This window comes from Osmerus eperlanus, chromosome 5, assembly GCF_963692335.1.
Source record: "Osmerus eperlanus chromosome 5, fOsmEpe2.1, whole genome shotgun sequence".
In the NCBI taxonomy this organism is placed as follows: domain Eukaryota; kingdom Metazoa; phylum Chordata; class Actinopteri; order Osmeriformes; family Osmeridae; genus Osmerus; species Osmerus eperlanus.
Window position 1 is genome coordinate 9,718,100 of NC_085022.1, and position 23,704 is coordinate 9,741,803.

At 45.2% G+C, this 23,704-nt stretch overlaps 2 protein-coding genes across 2 annotated transcripts in view; both read right to left on the minus strand.

Moving 5' to 3' along the window:
- Positions 1–2,181, minus strand: part of tbc1d2b (TBC1 domain family, member 2B) — a 126,296-nt gene extending 124,115 nt beyond the window's left edge. The window contains exon 1 of the mRNA XM_062461544.1: positions 2,167–2,181. The gene's annotated coding sequence lies outside the window, so the exon portion shown is untranslated. The remainder of the gene's footprint in view (positions 1–2,166) is intronic.
- Positions 2,182–11,121: 8,940 nt separating this feature from the next.
- Positions 11,122–16,480, minus strand: LOC134020595 (uncharacterized; the record flags this gene model as incomplete). Its single annotated transcript, XM_062460753.1, is given in 5 exon segments — positions 11,122–11,889; positions 11,891–13,057; positions 15,183–15,319; positions 15,491–15,621; positions 15,966–16,480. Coding segments are annotated over 5 exon segments (2,718 nt in total), but the record flags the coding sequence as incomplete, so codon positions are not given.
- Between the last annotated feature and the right edge of the window lie 7,224 nt (positions 16,481–23,704).

The following is a 23,704-nucleotide window of genomic DNA, read 5'->3' on the forward strand; positions in this document are numbered from 1 at the left end:
AAGTAAGGTTAAATAATATAATAATTTAATCATATTGCAAATGAATGAAATCAATGAAGGTTAACTCTTACCTACTCTACCATGATTATTGTAAACTAGAGATAGAAAGCAAGAGGTGAGGAAGAAGGAGTAGGACAAGCCAGAGCTGAGGAGAAGGTCTCAGGAGATTAAGAATCCACAGATGCTTCACAATTCCTTTTATACCCAAAACAACTAATAACACCACAATCTTGACCCTTACTTATCAACATGACTAGCAATGCCACAGTAAGTTACACAATGATGTGTGAGAGCCATCAAGTTGAGACTCCATCCAGTAACTCCAGATTTTACCATATGAGAGGTGGGGGCAGGTTGATAGCCTTACAAGATCAGCCTTTATTCTTCTGCCCTAAGTACACCATCTCTTGGTCAAAATAGAAATTCAGCAAATTCAACAATTAATATTGATATAGATTATTGTTTCTACAATTAACATCACCTGTTACATGCATCCTCTTGTAACTGGTGTTCCAGTAAATCTTTTTCAAGATTATCCTTTATTCTTCTACCCTAAGTAGGCCTACACCATCTCTTGGTCAGTTTTTGGCAATTCTTCATGAGGTGCAATTTGTACAACTCATTTACTTGTAACTGGGAATACATGGGATTGCATTACATTTCACAGTTCCACATGCAGAATTCCCCTGCCATTAAATGAACATATCACTGTATACTGCATCCATGCTCTGTTCAACAGGATCAGAATGTGCAAATCGTTTTTTATATTCATTATTCTCATAATGTCAGTGTAACTGACAATTCCACACAAGCCTGTAAATAAAAGTACATGGGGAGAGAACTACCAGTAGCTACCATACATAATTATCTGCATCCATTTTCTGCGGCAGCAGTCAATGTCTCTTCGTCATCTTAATCATCATCGTCATCATCCTTTGATGAAAATATTAAGCAAATTACCAGAACTGCATTTTTCCATCTACGTAATATAGTCAATATAGCCAAAATACAAAAATTCCTGTATTTTGTAGCAATTCAATGAGGGATCCCCTCATTGAATTGCTCCTCCCAAGGTTTCTTCAATTTTTTCTCCTGCAGTGGGTTTTTCTGGGAGTTTTTCCTTGTCTTCCTTGAGGGTTTAGGTTGGTTGAGGGGCAGTTCTATGGGCGTATGTGAACCCCTCGACATGCTTGCGTGTAAAAAGGGCTATACAAATACATTTTGATTTGATTTGAAAAGCATTCTGTTGGGGGAAACTGCTATTACAAGTTGAAATAGGCACCAATTGATATTTACTTTGTATCATGTCGATATATGATTAAAACCAAGGTGACTTCGAGGCTACAATCACAAGCGTATAGCTTAAGCAAAATATGTCTTACCTGTTTGTAGTATGTTTTTATATTTAATATAACATTGAACATGCTATTTTATTAAGTCTCCCACTTTTTCTTCTGTAATATTAACGGTATGGACTGGCTATTACATCAAATGTATGCATTGACTAGGCAGTTTGTCTCCCACGCCAATTGTATACGCTGCTACAGCCGTGTTGCTTTTTTTCCGTAATATGTGCTCAGATTGAACACGAAATAAAACTTATTTCTGAAGTGTGGTGAAGTAGGACAAGGTTTTTTGTTGCTGGGTGCCATGGTTGATCCCAGTATCGGAGCTCCATTGATGTTGGCTTTTAATAGTTCTCATGCGCGCGCTTAACTCAGAGTTGACGTACTCCGAGTTGAGTTAAGATATTCAAATCAGCTTTTCTGGAACCGAGTTTCCAATTTTAAAGTAACTCAACTCAGAGTTCAGGGTTAGGCTCAGAGTTTGTTAAACCCGCTACCTGGAATACCCCCCAGGTCTACTCATGCAACTCATGCAAAGATTTAAAGCACAATTGTGTTTCATCTCCAGTACATTGCTGTGATTGTCAGTTATGTAGTCGCTCTACTGATAATCTCAGTGCGTCCTTGCTGGAATGACACAATCAATCCACAGCCAGCCGGAGAATATCAACACCAAACACATTTGTTCACCGTTCCACGGGAGCGGACAGTACACAGCATACCATAATGTTCTGAATAATGGCCAGGTCTACTCCCTATTCCACTGGACCGCGTAGGCGTAACAAACACATATCCAACATTTATCGGAAACTGTTACTACCTGTTCACTATCCTCCTGCTCAGGGTCGGATTAACCATTAGGGCAACTGGGCACTTGCCCAGGGGCACATGACATCTAAGGGGCCCTGGACAATGTCAACTAAAATGTTACATCACGTTATGAACGCAGTCCTAACTTTCCTTAATGTGAGTACTTTATTACAACTCGTTCGATCAAAATGTTATGTTAAATCACGTCAAAAACAGTGTTTGTGTAGTCTAGTAGCCAGTGCCGCCGCTCCCATTACGCTCACTACGCGCTGTGCGTAGGGCATCAACTCCTGAGGGGGCACCAAAAAATAGCCAACTGAAAAATCATCATAGTTATAATACTTCTAATACCGATATTATTTTAGTATAGAAATATTAGACACGTATATTACAAAACAGGCAGAACAAGAGATGTAGCCTATTTAAATGCTCACAAAAAGTTACGATGGTGCCCCCCCCCCCCCCCAAAACTAAAAAAAAACAAATAGGCTACACTCAACTTCCCAAACTCGCTGTGGGTGCCCTTCCCTCAGTGGGCTGACGAACTTTGACAGTAGGCTAGGTCAACTTTTCTAAAATGGGCTTAAAACGATAACAGGAGTCAGGGGAAGGAAAAAAGAAAGAAAGAGACTGTGAGATGGTGCCCGTGCATCACTTTCAGGTAAATCCATGTTTAATCATTGTTAAATACAGGAAATGTGCTGCTAATTTAATGGTTAGCCTATGCATACACCTCAAACTTGCTGACGTTATTGCTAATGTTAGCACACTCAAATATGTTTAACATATTTGAGTGTGCATATTTGATTGAGATTTTACTGTTAAACATTATCTATTAATTTTACAAGTAACTGACGCCAGCTAGCTGTTACTTTCTTACCTACTGTCTGACAAGATTTTACCAATTGAAAAACGGCTTGTAAAATGTTTATTTTACATAAAGCTCAAAAAACTATTTTGCGCTCAAATAAAGGCCCAAAAAATTTGGAGGGGGGGGGGCTTAAACCTTGTTGCCCAGGGCACAGAAAATTGTTAATCCGGCCCTGCTCCTTCTCTCCGGGGATGTGCAACTCAATCCTGGGCCCAACATCACCGAGCCAGCGATATTCACCGGAGTGGAAAGCAGTGGATGGCCTCGTCCACTAATCGTTGGCGCTGCGGAAGTGGGTGAGTGCTATGATCCCATGGTTTCTCTCGACTCACCCGACTCCAGGATGGAATTTGACTCTTCAAACATACCCAAGTCGCTAAATGCGATCCCTGACTTTGCTTCTGGTACGCAAGCTGTTTTAATTAGTTCCCCGCATTCAGTGCAAGCGGAAGGGATTGTTAATTGCCCTACCGAACTGCCCCTAATCAAAACCAAACAAAACTGCCTAAACCCAGCCATAAGAAAACACAGAAAATGTTACTTTTTTCAATGTGTTAATCACTCTCGAGTCATCAGGGACCCACGAGCTAAGCCCAAGGGACTACTAGGGGGGCACTTGATCATTCGTAGTGTCATTCCAAAAAGTGGATCAAATTCAACATCTTCTCAGAGTCCAACCTTGACTTCCTCTGCCTTTCAGAGACATGGCTCCATAAAAACTGTCCATATGCTGCTTTGATTGTGCCTGGCTACAATGTTTTCAGGAGAGACAGGATTGAAGGTAGAGGAGGGGGTCTGATGATTTACATTAAAGAACATATCCGATGTAAACAAATTGAGTGGTCATGTGATAATGAATTAGAATGTATTGGCCTGAACGTTACACGGTCTCCCCAAATGTCTTTTACCCTTATTGGAATGTATAGACCACCGCCCATTAAAATTGTGTTTTTTGATCAGTTTAATAACATGCTTAGGGAATGTGATTTGGGGAAAGAGGTCATCTTGATGGAAGATTTTAACATTAATTATGAAGACAAGTCTTGTAGGAAAACCCTTAAACGGATCACTAATTCCTTTGACCTTACACAGCTAGTTAAAGGGCCAACCAGGGTGACTTGTTGCTCTAAAACACAGATTAATTTAGTGTTCAGTAATAAACCAGAGAGAGTGACTAAATCATTCAATATATTGTTACTGGGCTGTCTGATCATAATCTGACACTTAGCCAGAAAGCTTTCTAAGAACAGGTTTAACTTCTCTACTGTTAGAAAGCCGGATCAACTAAGAATACTTAAGAGTGATTTAAACTATTTTGAAAACGCAATTAAGGGAATTAACTGGAATGATCTCTTGTCCTATACGGATATGGAAGCTGATAGTCAGGTTTTTCTATCCACAATCCAGACTACAATAAATAGTTTCCTAAAGAAAATTTAATCCAAACCTGGCCAAAAGAGCACTCTTCCTTGGCTAAATGGAGAAATCTGGAAATTGATGAAAGAACGAGATTATGCTCTAAATACAGCCCTAAAATCCAAATTAGAGCATGACAGGCGTAGGTTTACCATGTTGAGAAATAAGGTGATGAAAGAAATCAGACAGGCCAAGGCAGACCATAGTAACACTGCAAAAAGACTAGAAATCATGGTGAATAACAATCTAACACAGGATGCAGTCGAAATAGCAATAGCCTTCAATTCCGACTTTATTGACTCAGTCAGGATACTGACACAGAACCCCCCCACTGGTTTCTTGGGCTGGTTTCTTGCCAGTGAATGACGCTCAACCTGTCTTCAACATAAGGGACGTTTCTGAGTCAGAGGTGAACAAGGTGATTAGCTCACTAAAGCTTCTTAAAAACTACAAAGAGTCACTCATTGGCCCCATTACTAAGGTCGCCAACACATCTATTGGTCTGGGGGTGTTTCCAAGAGTATGGAAGTCGGCCATAATAACAGCCATCTTTAAATTGGGCGACCCTGCTGACGTGAGTAACTACAGGCCCATTAGTATATTACCTGTGGTGTCGAAGGTTGTTGAAAAGTGTGTAGCAGAACAACTGATTTCCCACCTCAACAACAGCCCCTTCACATTACACCCCATGCAGTTTGCATGGGGTGTAACGGCCAACTGCTTTCTTCTGGAAAATGTGAAGTCCAGAATGGACAAAGGGGGCGTTGTTGGGGCTGTGTTTCTGGATCTAAGGAAGGCTTTTGATACTGTTAATCATGAGATTCTCATCACAAAATTGTCCAAGTTCAACTTTTCCCCGATGCCTTGAGGTGGATGAAATCATACCTTGAAGGCAGAACTCAACATGTCAGAGTGAGCAATGAGCTGTCGCCTACTCTTAGCTATTATGTCGGCGTGCCTCAAGGGTCAATACTGGGGCCCCTCCTGTTCAGCCTGTACATTAATGATCTGCCTTCTGTCTGTACGGGGTCTGAAGTTCAAATGTATGCAGATGATACAGTGATATATGTGCATGCAAAGAGCAAACAACAAGCTGCACAAGAACTCACTACTGTAATGGTCCAGGTTACAAAGTGGCTCAGTGACTAGTGTTTGCATCTCAATGTGAACAAAACTGTCTGCATGTTCTTCACAAAGAGGGCGACAGATGCAACTGAGCCAGATGTCTATGTGTCAGGGGAGAAGCTCCAGGTGGTATCAGATTTTAAGTACCTTGGCATCATACTTGATTCCAACCTTTCTTTTAAAAAGCAGGTGAAAAAGGTCATTCAAATAACCAAATTCAACCTTGCCAATTTCAGATTTATACGTAATTGTTTAACTACAGAGGTAGCAAAACTGTACTTCAAATCTATGATACTCCCCCACTTAACATACTGCTTGACTAGTTGGGCCCAAGCTTGCTGTACAACATTAAAACCTATTCAGTCTGTCTACAAACAGGCTCTCAAGTGCTTGATAGAAAGCCCAACAGCTATCATCACTGTTACGTCCTCAGAAAGCATGAGCTCCTGAGTTGGGAAAATCTTGTGCAATATACCGACGCATGTCTTGTATTCAAGATCCTTCATGGCCTGGCTCCCCCTCCACTCAGTACTTTTGTTAAACAAAAAACCCAAACGTATGGCAGCAGAACCACAAGGTCTGCCATGAGAGGCGACTGTATAGTCCCATTAAGGAAAAGCACTTTTAGTAAGTCCGCTTTCTCTGTGAGAGCTTCCCATGTCTGGAATACACTGCCATCAGACACACATAACTGCACCACCTATCACACTTTCCCCAAAAACATGAAGACATGGCTAAAGGTCAACCAGATTTGTGAACATAATTCCTAGCTGTGTATTGCCGCTTTCAATGTTGTCTGTAGCTTGTGAGGTGTGGAGACACTTTGTTGCTTTTATAGATTTTGTCTTGTTGCTTTTGTTCTATGTTGCTCTATCTGTATGCTATGTCTTGCTTGTCCTACGTTGCCCTGCGTGTGATCATTGTTTAATGATTGTTTGTATTGTAACTGTTTTTAATAACCTGCCCCGGGACTGCGGTCGAAAATTAGCCGGCTGGCTAAAACCGGCACTTTTACTGAAAAGTTGATTAATGTGCACTGTCCCTGTAAAAATAAACAATTAACACAAACTTCAAGTGTTCTAAACATCTAAACAGGGTTGAATGGAAAAAGACGTCATGGAGTTCCTGTAGATGCCATAATCAAAATGTACAATGAAACCACAGTTGCATACTTGAACAATCATATAAAACGGTAACATCGTTATTATTCCCTTGAGTAGGACCCGAAACCAGTTAATGTTAAAGTTTTTTTTTTAATTGGCTCACCTGCATTGTAAAGAAACCATCTGTGACATGGTTGAAGAGTGTGGTTTCCACATCTGTCTCTATGACACCAGCACCATAAGAACTGTTAAATTTCCCATTGGGGCTGTCAGCTATACTATAGGCCAGTGGTTCTCAAAGTGGGGTCCCCGGACCCCTAGGGGTCCGCGAGCCATAGCCAGGGGTCTGCGAAATAATTTGCCATAAATTATAAAATTGTAGAATTGTGCTGTATTAAAAAGTGAAAACATTAATATATATACATAACTATAATATATAATAATCAACAGATGGGTGACCATTGCACCAATAAAATAAGCATATTGTGTCAATTTAAATCAAATCAAAATGTATTTGTATAGCCCTTTTTACACGCAAGCATGTCACAGAGGGCTTCACATACGCCCATAGAACTGCCCCTCAACCAACCTAAACCCTCAAGCAAGACAAGGAAAAACTCCCAGAAAAACTCACTAGAGGAGAAAAAATTGAAGAAACCTTGGGAGGAGCAATTCAGTGAGGGATCCCCTCCTCCAGAGACGGTTGGTGAAAGAGAGGAGCAGAACACAGGCTTAACATACTCATACAGCAGGGAAATGTCAATGGGTTTTTGAAACACCAAAATCCATTGTTTACTTGGTAGATGTGGGAAGGGACCGGGAAACACGCTGTTGCCCGTCATGGAGACTGGTTTCCGGTTGGCGACCAGGTCCAGCGTTGGCAGACCGACAACCAGGCAGGTGCTGACAGCTCAAACCCCCCCACACCACAGGGGATGTGTGTGTGTGTGTGTGGGGGGGGGGGGGGCAGAGAGGAAAGCAGGGATTCGAGAATGCCAGGAGCAGCTAACAGTTACATTCATATTAGAATGAGATCCCCACCGGTCAAGTGTGGACTAGTGCAGCAATTTAGCAGAGCAAAAAAGGGTATTTGATGCAGCCCTAGACATTAAGACAGCGCCAATTGTGTCCATTTAAGAGCACAAAGGCAGGGCTCTACCGTGTGCCCATGTGTGCGAGCATAGAAAAGTATTTGGGCGCACGGGTGCGAGTGAGTTTTAAACATAGACATACAGACTATGTTTTTAACATATTGCAGCTGTTACGTGAAAAGAAATGATAGAACCCGAAAATGCTCAAACCATTATTTGCAACGGGAAACATTTATATATATTTTTTGAGATTTCAACTACTAATAATTGCGACTCGGATAAACCTCATAGGCTGCGTTCTGCGATAACCTACTGAATCTTTCCTGCGTTGTAACAGCCTGGCTAGCAATCTAGCTAGCTAACCTTCACCCTCAGTGTGAACAATCAAACTAACCAAACTAACATCCAACACTACATATATCAAACGAGTTCAACAATAGAAACTTAAACAATGCTTCCGTCAACAAAATTAACACCCAACTGAGTCCCCTTCTGTCATGCCGCAAGCCATGCTGAAAACCAAGAGTGCAGTTGCGACCCTACATAAACACTGGTGCAAATAGCTACAACATAAAAACTAAATTTCCCATTAATTAGTAGTTTGAACCCATCCACCACCGAGGACCTCATTCGGATCAGTAGAGTGGGGCCCTCCCTGGAAATGTTTGATGCCTCTAAATGTGCTGAAAACTGTCTGTCAGTTGGAAAAAGATCAAGACTCCCATGCTACAAAGCTTGGCCAAGCCAGTCAGTTTGAAACAATGTTACAATGAATACAAAAAGTAATAAATGAATATGTAACGAATAAATAAGTAACCACTCCTGTTTCCGGTCAATTTTGTGTAATTCATTCAATAGTCTAATAATGATGCAATGGGGGAGGAGAAAATAGTCATCAATAAATTTGCCATGATATAAATGTAGAAAAAACTGTTTACTGCAGACAGTACAATCAGACTGGTTAGATTTTTCCAGGAAATTGAACCTAGTTGTTGCAGTAGGTTGAAACAATATGAAATCCAAGCTTGTCTAAAGGTCATGATGAGAGGCTCCTAGAATGATTTTATTGAGAATTTGATTCCACCTGTCTGAAAACAATAATTCATAAAAGCCTTAATGGTCTCTGTCAGCAAATATCCTTCCCGTCATAACAGATGAAAGGCTGTCAGCAGAGAATACCTTCCAACTAATACCACAACACTCACCATAAATAATCCCACCGTGGCAGGAAATGAGATGACATGAAAGCAGAGCTGCCTGTGTTGGAGCTATTAACTGCAGTTCTGTACTTGACAAAGGCAAACATACTACTCTTGTTTAAAAAACAAATTAATAATCTAAAGTACATGCAAGTGCATTTCTGACATGCATCATGTCAGAAAATCACAACTGTGTAAATGTATCTAACAAGACATCCTCTTCACTAAAAGAAACAAACATTGCTTTATTTCTTTATCGGTCTTGAATATGTTGGAGGTAGCGTTCATAGTTCATATTTGCATTTAATCAAATCAAATGTATTTGTATAGCCCTTTTTACACGCAAGCATGTCACAGAGGGCTTCACATACGCCCATAGAACTGCCCCTCAACCAACCTAAACCCTCAAGGAAGACAATGAAAAACTCCCCAAAAAACTCAGGAGAAAAAATGGAAGAAACCTTGGGAGGAGCAATTCAGAGAGGGATCCCCTCCTCCAGAGACGGTTGGTGAGAGAGAGGAGCAGAACACAGGCTAAACATAGTCATACAGTGTCGATGGGTTTTGAAACACCAAAATCCATTGTTCAACTTTATAGATGTAGGACAGGACCGGGAGACTCGCGACCAGGTCCAGCGTTGGCCGACCGACGACCAGGCAGGTGCTGACAACTCAAACCCCCCACACCACAAGGGATGTGTGTGGGGGGGGGGGGACAGAGAGAGGAGAGCAGGGATTAGAGAATGCCAGGAGCAGCTAACAGTTACAGTCATAATAGAATGAGATCCCCACCAGTCAAGTGTGGACTGGTGCAGCAATTTAACAGAGCAAAAAAGGGGAATTTGATGCAACCCCACACACCAGGACAGCGACAGCCCCCCTCGTTTGGAACATGAAATCTGTTCCAGGGGAAGAGAACTCTAAAATAAGTTATACTTATAGAATAAGGATGGAAACAACCCGTCCCCCGTTGCCTCCAACTAGTAACATACTTACCTGTAACAGTCGTAGAATTGACTAAACAATAACGTTTTTAACCTAATTTTAAATGTCGAAACAGTATCAGACTCCTTAATTGAGACAGGTAATTTGTTCCAGAGAAGAGGTGCTCTATATGAGAACGCCCTACCTCCAGCTGTTTTTTTCTTAATTTTGGGAACCACCAGATAGCCGGCATCTTGAGATCTAAGTGTCCTTGCGGGGCAATAGGGTGCAAGGAGACCGGAGAGGTACAGTGGTGCCAATCCATGCAGAGATTTGTAGGTTAGTAGTAGAACTTTGAAGTCAGCTCTGGCTTGGATAGGGAGCCAGTGTAGAGAGACAAGAGTAGATGTTATGTGATCAAACTTTCTTGTTCTGGTCAATAGTCTAGCAGCAGCATTTTGCACCCGCTGTAAAAATTTTAGGTGGGTAATTGGGAGGCCAGAGAACAACACATTGCAATAGTCCAATCGGGACGTAACAAATGCATGTATTAGTTTTTCGGCATCATCCTTTGAGAGAAATGTTTGTATTTTGGCAATTAAAAAACCTATGCACTTGTGTGCAGTAGCATTAAAAAAGAACATATTGTTTTGCATGTATATTCAAAGCATTTTGTCTCCCTCTTGTTCTGGTGAGATTTAGTCATGGTTCCACAAAACAAATGTGTATTCTGTATGTACGTGTCTGCTTTTAACAAACTGGGGCTACAGGAAGTGACAGTCCAACGTTATCTACTTTACTGTACGCTGTGTCTGGTAACATTTACATTTATTCATTTAGCAGACGCTTTTATCCAAAGCGACTTCCAAGAGAGAGCTTTACAAAGTGCATAGGTCACTGATCATAACAACGAGATAGCCACAAAACATTGCGAGTAGCCAAAACATGAAGCACACATTGTGAACAACCAAAATAAGTGCCAAAGGGAAGAACCATAAGAGCATGTAGTTAAACAAGTTACAATTAAACAACATGAACTGCTATAAGTGCAAGTGTACCTGTGGAAAAAAGCAAGCAACAATAATAAAAACAATATATCACAGCGAGTACAAAAATTTAAGTCAGTTACCACTAACCACAAGAGCAACAAGTCTCTAAGCAAGAGTCATTGTGATCCTTGAGGAAACTAACATCGGGTCAAGCGAACCATTCCTAAGTACCGTTGTACTCCCGGAACAAGTGCGTCTTGAGCCTTTTCTTGAAGGTGGAGAGACTGTCAGTGTCTCTGATGGAGGTGGGGAGTTGATTCCACCACTGGGGGGCCAGACAGGAGAAGAGCTTGTGTTGGGACCGGGCGGTCTTGAGCGGTGGGACCACCAGGCGGTTGTCTGAAGAAGACCGTAGGTGACGGGTGGGGGTGTAAGGCTGCAGGAGAGACTTGATGTAGACGGGTGCAGTCCCGTTCACTGCTCGGAAGGTCAGTACCAGGGTCTTGAATCTGATACGGGCCATGATAGGTAGCCAGTGGAGAGAGATGAGGAGCGGGGTAACATGGGAGCGTCTGGGTAGATTGTAGACCAGGCGGGCCGCTGCGTTCTGAATCCTCTGAAGGGGGCGGGTTGCACATGCTGGGAGACCAGCGAGCAGCGAGTTGCAATAGTCCAACTTGGAGAGGACAAGTGCTTGGACTAGCAGCTGGGTGGAGTGCTCAGACAGGTATCTCCTGATCTTCCGGATGTTGTAGAGGGTGAATCTACACGACCGGGAGACCGCAGCAATGTGGGCCGTGAGGGAGAGCTCGTCGTCCATGGTAACCCCAAGGTTCCTGGCAGAGGATGAAGGGGTCACCGTCGCAGATCCCAGGGTGATTGAGAGATCGTGGGAGATGGAGGGTTTAGCCGGGATGATGAGAAGTTCTGTTTTGGCGAGGTTCAGCTGGAGATGGTGCTCGGTCATCCAGGCGGAGATGTCTGTGAGGCAGGCCTCAATCCTAGCTGAGATCCCCGGATCGGTCGGGGGGGAACGACAGGTACAGCTGCGTGTCGTCAGCGTAGCAGTGGTAGGAGAAGCCATGGGAGGTGATGATTGGTCCAAGTGAGGTGGTGTACAGAGAGAAGAGGAGGGGTCCAAGGACGGAGCCCTGTGGGACACCAGTGGAGAGCTGGCGAGGGCCTGACAGTTTGCCTCCCCAGGAAACCTGGTAGGATCTTCCCGACAGGTAGGATGAGATCCACTGGAGTGCAGTGCCAGTGATGCCCATCTCAGAAAGTCTGGCGAGCAGGATCTGGTGGTTAACCATATCAAACGCTGCAGAAAGGTCCAGCAGAATGATGACGGATGACCTGGAAGCCGCTCTGGCAGACCGGAGGGCAGTGGTGACTGAAAGGAGGGCAGTCTCTGTGGAGTGGCCAGTCTTGAAGCCCGATTGGTTGGGGTCAAGCAGGTTGTTCTGAGAGAGAAAGTTAGACAGTTGGTTAGATACAGCACGTTTAATTGTTTTTGAAAGGAAGGGTAACAGTGATACCGGTCTGTAGTTCTGGAGAACGGCAGGGTTAAGGGAGGGTTTTTTGAGTAGAGGGGTAACTCTAGCCTGTTTGAAGGCAGAGGGGAAGGTGCCAGAGGTAAGAGAGGAGTTTAGGACATGGAGAAGAAAAGTTATGATGGAGGGGGAGATGGTTTGAAAGAGAGGGGAGGGTATAGGATCAAGGGGACAGGAGGTGGGGCGATGAGAGAGAATGAGGTCAGAGATCTCTGCCTCAGACAGGGGAGAAAAAGAGTTTAGACATTTAGTTGGGTCAGTCATGGAGGGTGAGAGGGTAGGAAAGGTGGGTTTAGGGAACCGACTGCTAATGTCTGCGACTTTTTTCTCAAAGAAGGAGGAGAAGTCGTCTGCTGTCAGGGTGGAGGGAGGGGGTGGGGGAGGTGGGTTGAGAAGGGTGGAGAAGGTAGAAAAAAGTTTGTGGGGGTTTGAAGCAGAGTTAATTTTGTTCAGAAAGTAGAGGGTTTTAGCACCAGTTATGTGAGAAGAGAAGGATTTGAGGAGGGAGTGATACTTATCCAGGTCCAGACCGCCTTTGGACTTGCGCCATCTCCTCTCAGCTGCCCGAAGGGTGGACCGTTCTTCACGAATAACATCCGTAAGCCACGGGCAGGAGGGAGAAGATCGCGTAACCTGTTTGTTTTACTGTCTGGCCCCCCAATGGTGGAATCAACTCCCGACCTCCATCAGGGACACTGACTGTCTTCCCGCTCGCAATGTTTGGGGCTATCTCGTTGTTATGATCAGTGACCTATGCTCTTTTGTAAAGCTCTCTCTTGGAAGTCGCTTTGGATAAAAGCGTCTGCTAAATGCATAAATGTAAATGTAAATAAATGTACTGTAATTCCTTGTCCACTTCCAGTTCATACTAAATAACGCTTCCTTGTTTTTGCTCCTTTAAATGAGTAGCACCATCTGCAGACTTTAGTTACACACTATTTATGGGACAGACCATTCAGATTAGGTCTGTAAACTGCTTGGACCCGATTTACCTCAAACACATATTATTTTAATGTTACAACAATAAGATACCTGTTAAAACATGTTGCTTTTCTATAGAGCACTTGGCTACAACCTGAGTAAGGAGATTTCCCTTCAGTATAATCTTAGAGAGCTCCTCCAACCAGAGTCCTGGTCTTATGGAACCGGGTGCAAGTCAGCACACTGACAAGTCTTTGGTTATAAGTTCTCCTGTCCTTGGAGAAAATGCATTCCGGGACTTTGGAGACACTGAGAAATACTACATAGAAAACAGGAAAGGCAAAATGCTCAGTTTGCCTGCTCTTTTGAGTGCTGCAGCAGCCCCTAACAACTGATCAATGAAGTCAGGCTTCATTGAGTAAAGTGAAATCACACCTATAGATACTCCACAAGTTTGAAACATTAGCAAGGTAAGATGATGACACAAGTTAAGGCTAACCTATGACTCATACAGCAAACAAAGTTTTGTCACAGGCCTTTCAATGATGCTCATTTTTGTTTGCAGACGTACTGATCAAGCCCCCTTTTATCATGAAAAGCCTCCAATACCCCCTTTCCACCAAAGTGAACCGGGAGCTAGTTCGGAGCTGGTGCTAGAGCCAGTTCGGAGCTGGTTCAAGAACAGAGCCTACTAAGAACCGGTTTGCTTTTCCATGGGCTAAAGAGCCACCACAGAGCCACGTCATTACGTCACTGTATATGTCTCATCTTTCCTATCAACGCTAGCGCGGCAGCGCCAAACACAAAGCAGAGCCCATCTAAAGGCTGTTTATTAATCCGAAGAACGTGTTTTCTTGGCTATTGCGCAATACCCTGGACTCGCAGCAGTATGACAACACTGGCATTATCAGCGCAACATTTTATAAACTTTTGCTGTATAGTGCTTGTGTATTACATTTGTGTTAAATATAGGCTCAATAGCTCATAACATTTGTGTTTGTCATTTCACTCATTTGATAGGATTATGATAAAACGCAGCAACTAGTGTCTGCACTGCGATGCTAGCTAGGTTAAAGTTGGAGCAAATTTACAAATTAGCAGTTTCATCAATAAAATAAGCACATTTTCAGCAACTTCACTGCCCACTTCTCGTTACATTTTAATTCAGATGCTGATTTACAAGTACCGTTTTGCTGAAATATGAATTGTAAAAACTTAGAGCAATGGCAGTCAAAGGAATCTGTTTGTCTTGTTGGTCACGGTAACCCCGCCCCTGACGCAAGCGGTTCTTTCTTGGTTCACAATCTAGCCCAGCTCCGAAATGGTGCTTTTTGCGAACTATACGAACCACTTACGAACCACTTTTCCGGTTCTCAGTCTGTCGAAAGAGAAAGAACTTGTTCGCGATTAAGCACCGGCTCCGAACCGGCCCCCAAAATGCGTTGGTGGAAAAGGGGTACAAGACTCTTCCAAGTGGCCAAGAACCACGTGGGGCAGTAGGGTCCATGATGATTACAATATCTCCAGGTTTAAGATCGCCCCTCTTTTGATTCCATTTCTGCCGTTCCTGCATTAAAGGTAGGTATTCGCGTATCCATCTTTTCCAAAAGAGGTCAGAGATATATTGGACTTGTTCAAACAGTCCGGGTGGTAAAGATGGTTTTCCTTTCATAAGCAGGATATGGTTAGGAGTCAGGGGTTCGAGATCATTTGGATCATCTGACAGTTTGGTGATGGGTCGGTCGTTTGGAATAGCCTCTGCCTCGCACATGACTGTATGAAGTCCATCACCGTCCAGCCTCTGCTGTCGAAGCACTGCATTGAGGATTCTCCTTACCATGCGAATCACACGGTCCCAGAAATGTGACCCTGCTGGAGGATTGAAGCTCCACTTGATTCCCCTTTGTTGCAACGTTCCTTCGATCTGTGCTTGATTCAGACATGAGAGTGCCTCCCTTAATTCTCTTTCAGTCCCTGTAAAGTTGGTCCCGTAATCAGATTGAATATGAACCACTTGACCCCTTCTACAGGTGAATTGTCGAAAGACATTAATGCATGCATCTGTATCCAAGGAGTTGGCTACTTTTAGGTGGACCGCTCTACTGGTCAAACAGGTGAAAATCACGCCTTAGCGCTTGACTGTACCTCGTCCTCTTTTCACCTCTATTGGTCCAAAGTAGTCGACTCCCGCATTGGTAAATGGTGGGTGATCGGGAAGAATCCTTTCTTTTGGCAAATCTGCCATTCTTTGCTCCATCATTTTACCATTGTGTCTTCTACAGAAAGCACATTCAGTGAGGATTTTCCTCACCGCTGAATTTGCCCCTGTGATCCAGTACTGTCTCCTCAGTGTGGATAGCACATGATTACGACCACTATGGCCAAGCTGTTGATGGATGTGCTTCAGAATGAGAGTAGCTACATGTTGGTCTTTGGATATTATCAGTGGGTGTTTAGTTTCCTCTGGCAAGGCACCTAGTCAGCCGCTCTCTGACTCTCAGGAGGCCGCCATCCAAACGTGGATCCAATTTGTATAGAACACTATGTCTGCTTACAGCACCGTTCTCAGTTGAAACATAACATAATAATCTTTTCACTGAATCTTTGCTGTTGACAGTACTGAATTATAGCAAGTTCAGCCTCCAGCAGATCATCTGCCGACAGAGCTTTTCCTCCTGACACAATCACACGCTGTTTGTGTGCATCAATGGCCTCAGGCCCCTTCCTTCTGTGAATCTTGCGCTGAAGTATCCCTTTCAACTTAAGGAACCAGGCTGCTGCTACCTTCAATCTCCTCCAGTCTGAGAAGTAGGCAACAAGACGGTTGGTACCAGTAAGGAAGTCCCTCACATTGACTGCATTTACAACAGCTTCCTTCTTGACCTCCAAGTCATTGGCTTCGATCAAAGTATCCACTGTATTGGCTGGCCAGTCCTCTTCTGGCTTACACAGAAACCCTGGGCCGCCAATCCACCTGTTGTTATTGATGAAGTCTCCAACCCTCACTCCTCTGGATGCATCATCTGCTGGGTTTTCCCTGGTACTGATATATCTCCACTGCAAAGTTTTAGATGCTTCTCTTATAGTTGAAACCCTGTTTGCCCCAAAGGTATGGAAGCGCTTGTCTCCATCCATCCATCCATCATCTTCCGCTTGTCCGGGGGTCGGGTCGCGGGGGCAGCAACCTAAGCAGGGAGGCCCAGACTTTCCTCTCCCCGGCCACTTCCACCAGCTCTTCCTGGGGGACCCCGAGGCGTTCCCAGGCCAGCCGAGAGACATAGTCCCTCCAGCGTGTCCTGGGTCTTCCCCGGGGCCTCTTCCCAGTGGGACGTGCCCAGAACACCTCACCAGGGAGGCGTCCAGGAGGCATCCTTATCAGATGCCCGAGCCACCTCAACTGGCCCCTCTCGACGCGGAGGAGCAGCGGTTCTACTTTGAGCCCCTCCCGGATGACCGAGCTTCTCACCCTATCTCTAAGGGAGAGCCCGGACACCCTGCGGAGAAAACTCATTTCGGCCGCTTGTATTCGCGATCTCGTTCTTTCGGTCACTACCCACAGTTCGTGACCATAGGTGAGGGTAGGAACGTAGATCGACTGGTAAATAGAGAGCTTCGCCTTTCGACTCAGCTCCTTCTTCACCACAACGGACCGATGCAGAGCCCGCATCACTGCGGACGCCGCACCGATCCGCCTGTCGATCTCGCGCTCCATCCTTCCCTCACTCGTGAACAAGACCCCGAGATACTTGAACTCCTCCGCTTGGGACAAGATCTCCTCCCCGACCCGGAGATTGCACTCCACCTTTTTCCGGTCGATAACCATGGCCTCAGATTTGGAGGTGCTGATTCCCATCCCAGCCGCTTCGCATTCGGTTCCGAACCGCTCCAGTGAGAGCTGGAGGTCACGGCCCGATGAAGCCAACAGGACCACATCATCCGCTAAAAGGTGGTTGGGCGAACTCCCATGCACTCTCCAGAACCCTGCCGAGGGTATAGAGCTGGTCCACAGTTCCACGGCCAGGACGAAAACCAAATTTCTCCTCCTGAATCCAAGGTTCGACAATCCGACGGACCCTCCTCTCCAGCACCCCTGAATAGACTTTCCCAGGGAGGCTGAGGAGTGTGATCCCCCTAAAGTTGGAGCACACCCTCCGGTCCCCCTTTTTAAAGAGGGGAACCACCACCCCGGTCTGCCAGTCCAGAGGCACTGTCCCTGATGTCCACGCGATGTTGCAGAGTCGTGCCAACCAAGACAGCCCTACAACATCCAGAGCCTTAAGGAACTCCGGGCGGACCTCATCCACCCCAGGGGCCTTGCCACCGCGGAGCTTTTCAACCACCTCGGCAACCTCAGCCCCAGAGATAGAAGGGCCCCCCCCAATGTCCCCAGACTCTGCCTCCACGTCGGAACGCGTGTTGGTGGGATTAAGGAGGTCTTCAAAGTATTCCTTCCACCGATCCAGGACGTCCCCCATCGAGGTCAGCAGCGCACCATCCCCACCATATACAGCGTTGACAGTGCACTGCTTCCCCCTCCTGAGTCGCCGGATGGTGACCCGCCCCTGCCCGGAAGCGGGTCACCGGGGCCCCCCCCTGGAGCCAGGCCCGGGGGTGGGGCTCGATGGCGAGCGCCTGGTGGCCGGGCCTTTTCCCATGGGGCCCGGTCAAGCACAGCCCGAAGAGACAACGTGGGACCCCCTTCCAGTGGGCTCACCATCCGCAGGAGGGGTCATGGGGGTCGGGTGCAGTGCGAGACGGGCGGCGGCCGAAGGCGGGGGCCTTCGCGGTCCGATCCTCGGCTGCAGAAGCTAGCTCTAGGGACGTGGAACGTCACCTCGCTGGCGGGAAAGGAGCCGGAGCTGGTGCGCGAGGTAGAGAAGTTCCGGCTAGATATAGTCGGCCTCGCCTCGACGCACAGCATCGGCTCCGGAACCAGTCTCCTTGAGAGGGGCTGGACTCTCTTCCACTCTGGAGTTGCCCTCGGTGAGAGGCGTCGAGCTGGGGTGGGAATACTTGTTTCCCCTTGGTTCGGCGCCTGTACGTTGGGGTTCACCCCGGTGGACGAGAGGGTAGCCTCACTCCGCCTTCGGGTGGGGGGACGGGTCCTCACTGTTGTTTGTGCTTATGCACCAAATGGCAGTGCAGAGTACCCACCCTTTTTGGAGTCTCTGGGAGGGGTGCTGGAAAGTGCTCCTCCCGGAGATTCCCTCGTCCTCCTGGGGGACTTCAATGCTCATGTGGGCAATGACAGTGAGACCTGGAGGGGCGTGATTGGGAGGAACGGCCCCCCCAATCTGAACCCGAGCGGTGTTTTGTTGTTGGACTTCTGTGCTAGACACGGCTTGTCCATAACGAACACCATGTTCAAGCATAAGGGTGTTCATATGTGCACTTGGCACCAGGACACCCGAGGTCTCAGTTCGATGATAGACTTTGTAGTCGTGTCGTCGGATCTGAGGCCGAATGTCTTGGACACTCGGGTGAGGAGAGGGGCGGAGCTGTCAACTGATCACCACCTGGTGGTGAGTTGGCTACGATGGTGGGGGAAGATGCCGGTCAGGCCTGGCAGGCCCAAACGTAATGTGAGGGTCTGCTGGGAACGGCTGGCAGAATTCCCTGTCAGAAGGAGCTTCAACTCCCACCTCCGGGAGAGCTTCGACCATGTCTCGGGGGAGGCCGGGGACATTGAGTCCGAATGGGCCATGTTCCGGGCCTCCATTGTTGAGGCAGCTGACCGGAGCTGCGGACACAAGGCGGTCGGTGCATGTCGCGGCGGTAACCCTCGGACTCGGTGGTGGACGCCGGAGGTGAGGGAAGCCGTCAAGCTGAAGAAGGAGGCCTATCGGACTTTGTTGGCTGGTAGGACTCCAGAGGCAGCTGATGTATACCGGCAGGCCAAGCGGAATGCGGCTTTGGCGGTCGCGGAGGCAAAAACCCGGGCGTGGGAGGAGTTCGGCGAGGCCATGGAGAATGACTTCCGAACGGCTTCGAAAAGGTTCTGGAGCGCTTGTCTTCATTCTTTATATACTTGAGCACGGACGTGCTATCCGTCCAAAAGACTGATTCTTGCAATGGAATCTGCAGCTCTGTCCTCAGCAACAGGTCAATGCGAACAGCAAGCACGGCAGCCGTGAGCTCAAGGCGAGGGATGGTAATTGCCTTTAAAGGGGTGACTCTGGCTTTGCCCGTCAGGAAACCCACATGAAAATCATGTTTGTTATTTTGCATCCTGAGGTAAGTAACTGTCCCGTATCCTGACTCGCTAGCATCAGAGAAGTGATGGAGTTGAGCATGTGTGATGTTTCCAAAGCCTTTAGGTTTAATGCATCTTTCCACTTTGAACTCAAATAGCATATCCAGCTCCTCCATCCACCTTGCCCAGTGATGAAGGATGTCAGATGGGACGGTCTCGTCCCATCCAAAGTTTCTTCTGCAATGCTCCTGCAACATGATCTTAGCAGGCAGGAGGACAGGTGCAAGAAATACAAGTGGGTCATACACTGAACTAGACACTGACAACATTCCACGTCTGGTGGGAGATGCTTGATGGATTTCCATCTTGAAGTTGAATGAATCCGTTTCAGCGCACCATTGCAAGCTCTCTCGACAGGAAGTTTATCCAGTTTATCTAAGTCTAGCTCCTTGAGATCTTTTGCTCTATGCTCCTCAGACAGGGTTTGCAATACAATGCGGTTGTTGCTGCTCCATTTTTTTAGGGCAAACCCTCCTGTGTGACAGAGACTGTCAGATGCTCAACCATAAGGATGGCCTCCTCCTCAGACGCTATACTCTTTAGGCAATCATCCACGTAAAAGTCATTTGACTGTTTGGATCACCTCTGTTGGAAAGTCAGACTGATTATTGTCGGCTGTTTTCCTCAGAGCATATATGGCACAACTCGGGGAGGATACAGCACCGAACAAATGGATAGTCATACGGAACTCAGCCACATGCTTGGTCAGATCTCCCTCCGGCTACCACAGAAACCGCAGGAAGTCTTTATCCTTTTCTGGGACTTGAACTTGATGAAACATCGCTTGCACGTCTCCCATGATTGCCACTGGTTCCTGCCTAAATCTCAGGAGAACTCCCAGCAGCGTACTGTTGAGGTTGGGACCTTGCAAGAGCTCTCGGTTCAGAGATATTCCCTTAAATGTCGCAGCACAGTCAAACACCACTCGTAGAGTTTTCTTCCTTGGATGATATACTCCGTGGTGGGGGATATACCACACGTTGCTGTGGCCGCTACTCAGCTGCTGGGTAGGTACTTCCTCTGCGTATCCTTTATCAATCATCTCATTGACGTATGAACTGTACTCCTCGAAAACAAGCTCATTTTTCTGGAACTTCCTTTTCAAGCAGAGAACCCTTTGTTTCGCCACAGGGAAGTTGTTACGCAGAGACAATTCTTCCTTCCTAAAAGGCAATTTCAGGTTTCAGACCTTTCCACAATTTCCATGAATTTGATGTCTTCTCTTGATAACCCTTTCTCTTCTGTAGCCCTCTCATTGAAGTCATGATTGTACTGATTGTCTAACATTTCTTCTAACTTGAACACAGAGATCCTATTAACCATGTCTGATTTACTCTGACACTGCTCCGGAACTACTGTTGTTTCCATGCAAAGGACCATTAATAACCCAGCCTAGGGCTGTTCTTAAAGCATATGGGCAGGGCCGGCCCAAGCCTTTATGGGGCCTGCTATGGAAAAATTCTAGCGGCACTGTGTAGATTTGAATAGTCAAGAGATGGCGGTTACAATAAATTTATTTTGCTTATACAGATCATGATTTAACAAAGTACTTTGTGATCAGTCATAACGAAGGGGGTGCTAGCCACAGGTCGTTCGCCAGAGTGATACAGAACAACCCCAAAACCCTGCCTTATATAAACTTTAGATCAAATGGTTATTCTGAACTCTGTGATTGGTCAGCACTGCTCAGTGACAGTGACTTCATATCAAGTTCTCACGGTTCTTTATTGTGGCCTCTCTCCCCAAACCAGTAGATAGTAAAACCACAGGGGTTCACCAGTCAAATGGTCAACTGTCCTTTGTGTGGGCCACTTCAAACAAGTCTACAGGAAGGGTCAGAGCAGCAGATCACAATAACAATACAGTTGAATCCACATTTGTCTCCAGACCAACTGTCTCTTCCTCCCCAGGTGACAAGAACTCTCTCAGGTCACCCAGACTTCCCGTCTCCTAGTTATAAAACTGCAAATGGCATCTCTACCAAATGTAGTTGACTCTTAATCAACTTTAGACTTCCGTTAAAACACATTCCTCATATATGAAACACACACATTATAACTGTATTCCAAAATTTCCATGACAATTCCAAAATATATATATTTTTTTTTTTACAATTCCATAAACCCAAACAGTTAATTAAGAAAAATAATTCAAACATTAACATAAGAAATGCTAGTCTCAAGACAAAACCCATTGTACCCCGTACACCACAAAGTCCAGGTTGTCGGAACGGATGCCATCTTCAGTTGGATGTAGGCAAACTTCTGTCGGTGTAGTCTAGTCGAATCGATTGCAAACGACGATCAAATTGCTCAGGGCAACTTTCAACGACTCTGCACTTCGCGTACAGCTCGGAAATTTCCTTGGTACTACGCAGAACGCGTATCCTCTGCTTCCGTCTCCAGACAAGGTGCACGCAATGGTTAGCGTGTATCCACGTTGCTCTCCCCTCGATCTTAACCGCCGAATTGGTCGTCAGGAGAATCTGGTATGGCCCCGTCCACCTTGGATTCCTCCAGGCGTTTCAGGTCCTTCACCACGATCCAGTCATCTGGTATCAAATCATGCAGCGGTCCAGTCATAGGAATAGCCTCCTTCACCTGCCTGTGAATCTCACACAAAATCGACTCCAAAAAAGGTTGCACAGTGATAAACAAGCACATTCTCACAGAGTTAAAGGTAACTGACTTCTTGCCATCTGACTTCGTCTTCAAAGTTCTGTTCACTCATTCAACTGAAGTGATTAACACAATGTTGAATCCTATCAACACCAAAATAACTTCCTTAAACAAGTGTGACCCATTATCATAACCTCAAAGAAAAATCCCATCGAAGAATAATCTAAATTAACAAAAGCTTGATCACTGAGCCCCTGAGAAGTCTAAAACTTCTTCCCATCAACAATCATTAAACAGTATCACTTCTCCAAAAATTGAACTCTACAAAATCCATCTATCAATACCCAAATAGTTTCTCTAACCTTAACTGTGAAGCTTATCGTGTTTAAATTCCTTTTCTCATAATACTTGTCCCACATATGAAGTATTAACAAAATGACTATGCATCCATTACAAATCCTCTTGTATGCTAAAATAATGCATTCTTCTTGATATCACACAAACTGTAGAGGCATGATCTTTCCATGTGTTAACTTAGCAAAATCTCAAGATAAATGTTTTATGCAGACCATACAACCTCCATTTTTTATTCTCATATCCTTCCTTTTTCCAAAACGCATTTTCTTGTGGATTAGTCCAAGTTCGAATCTCCATTCCACCATTCCTTTCTCCATCTGTCCGCTGTATTCTGTAATTCTTATCAAATATACTCAAACAAAACAAAATTCTCACTCTGGGTTAAATACAGTCCAATATTTTCAACTCAGCAATATCATATCAAACCCTCACAATCCTATCACAAATCCAAACTACTGAAACTAAATTCATAAAACCCCCATAGTCACTCTCTGTTTGGATCAGTCAGTCATCAGTCAGTCATAAATACCTAAACGTCATCTCTTCCTCTCTAAGAAGCCTGCGCTTCCCTTAAAGAATCTGTAACAAATGTTGTATCAAGTTCACACAACAATTTTCCTCAAAAGAGTCCTGTAAGCCCAAATTTGTCAAGTTAGGCTCATCCGGACATAGCAACATCATCTCATCACTTCCTGTAAACATATCAACATCAAAAACATATTCTAGTTAGTTCATCAATGCATTCAGGCAATCTAGAAACTGCTCCAGCTAGTATCAGCACTAGCATTTTCCCTGTGGAATAATCATAATTGTTAGAGTGAATTCCACATTTGCATACAGCAAGTTGTTCTATAAGTGAAAATAAGAAACTTCCTGTTTCCATACCTTTCCCAAAATCATATGTAACACCAATGATGTATTTAACTATCAGTAAATATTTTAACTCTTTTCCCTTTTATGAATTAACAAGCTTACACTGAAGCAACCAACCTTTGAACCAATTTGTATAAAATAAAACTATTTTTAGAAAACAGCCAAATTACGAATAACCTCAACTTTTAGTCTCTTATTATCTTTTCTTCAAAAACCTTTAGGAACAGTTCAAATGAATACCTTTAAATTTCAGATTCC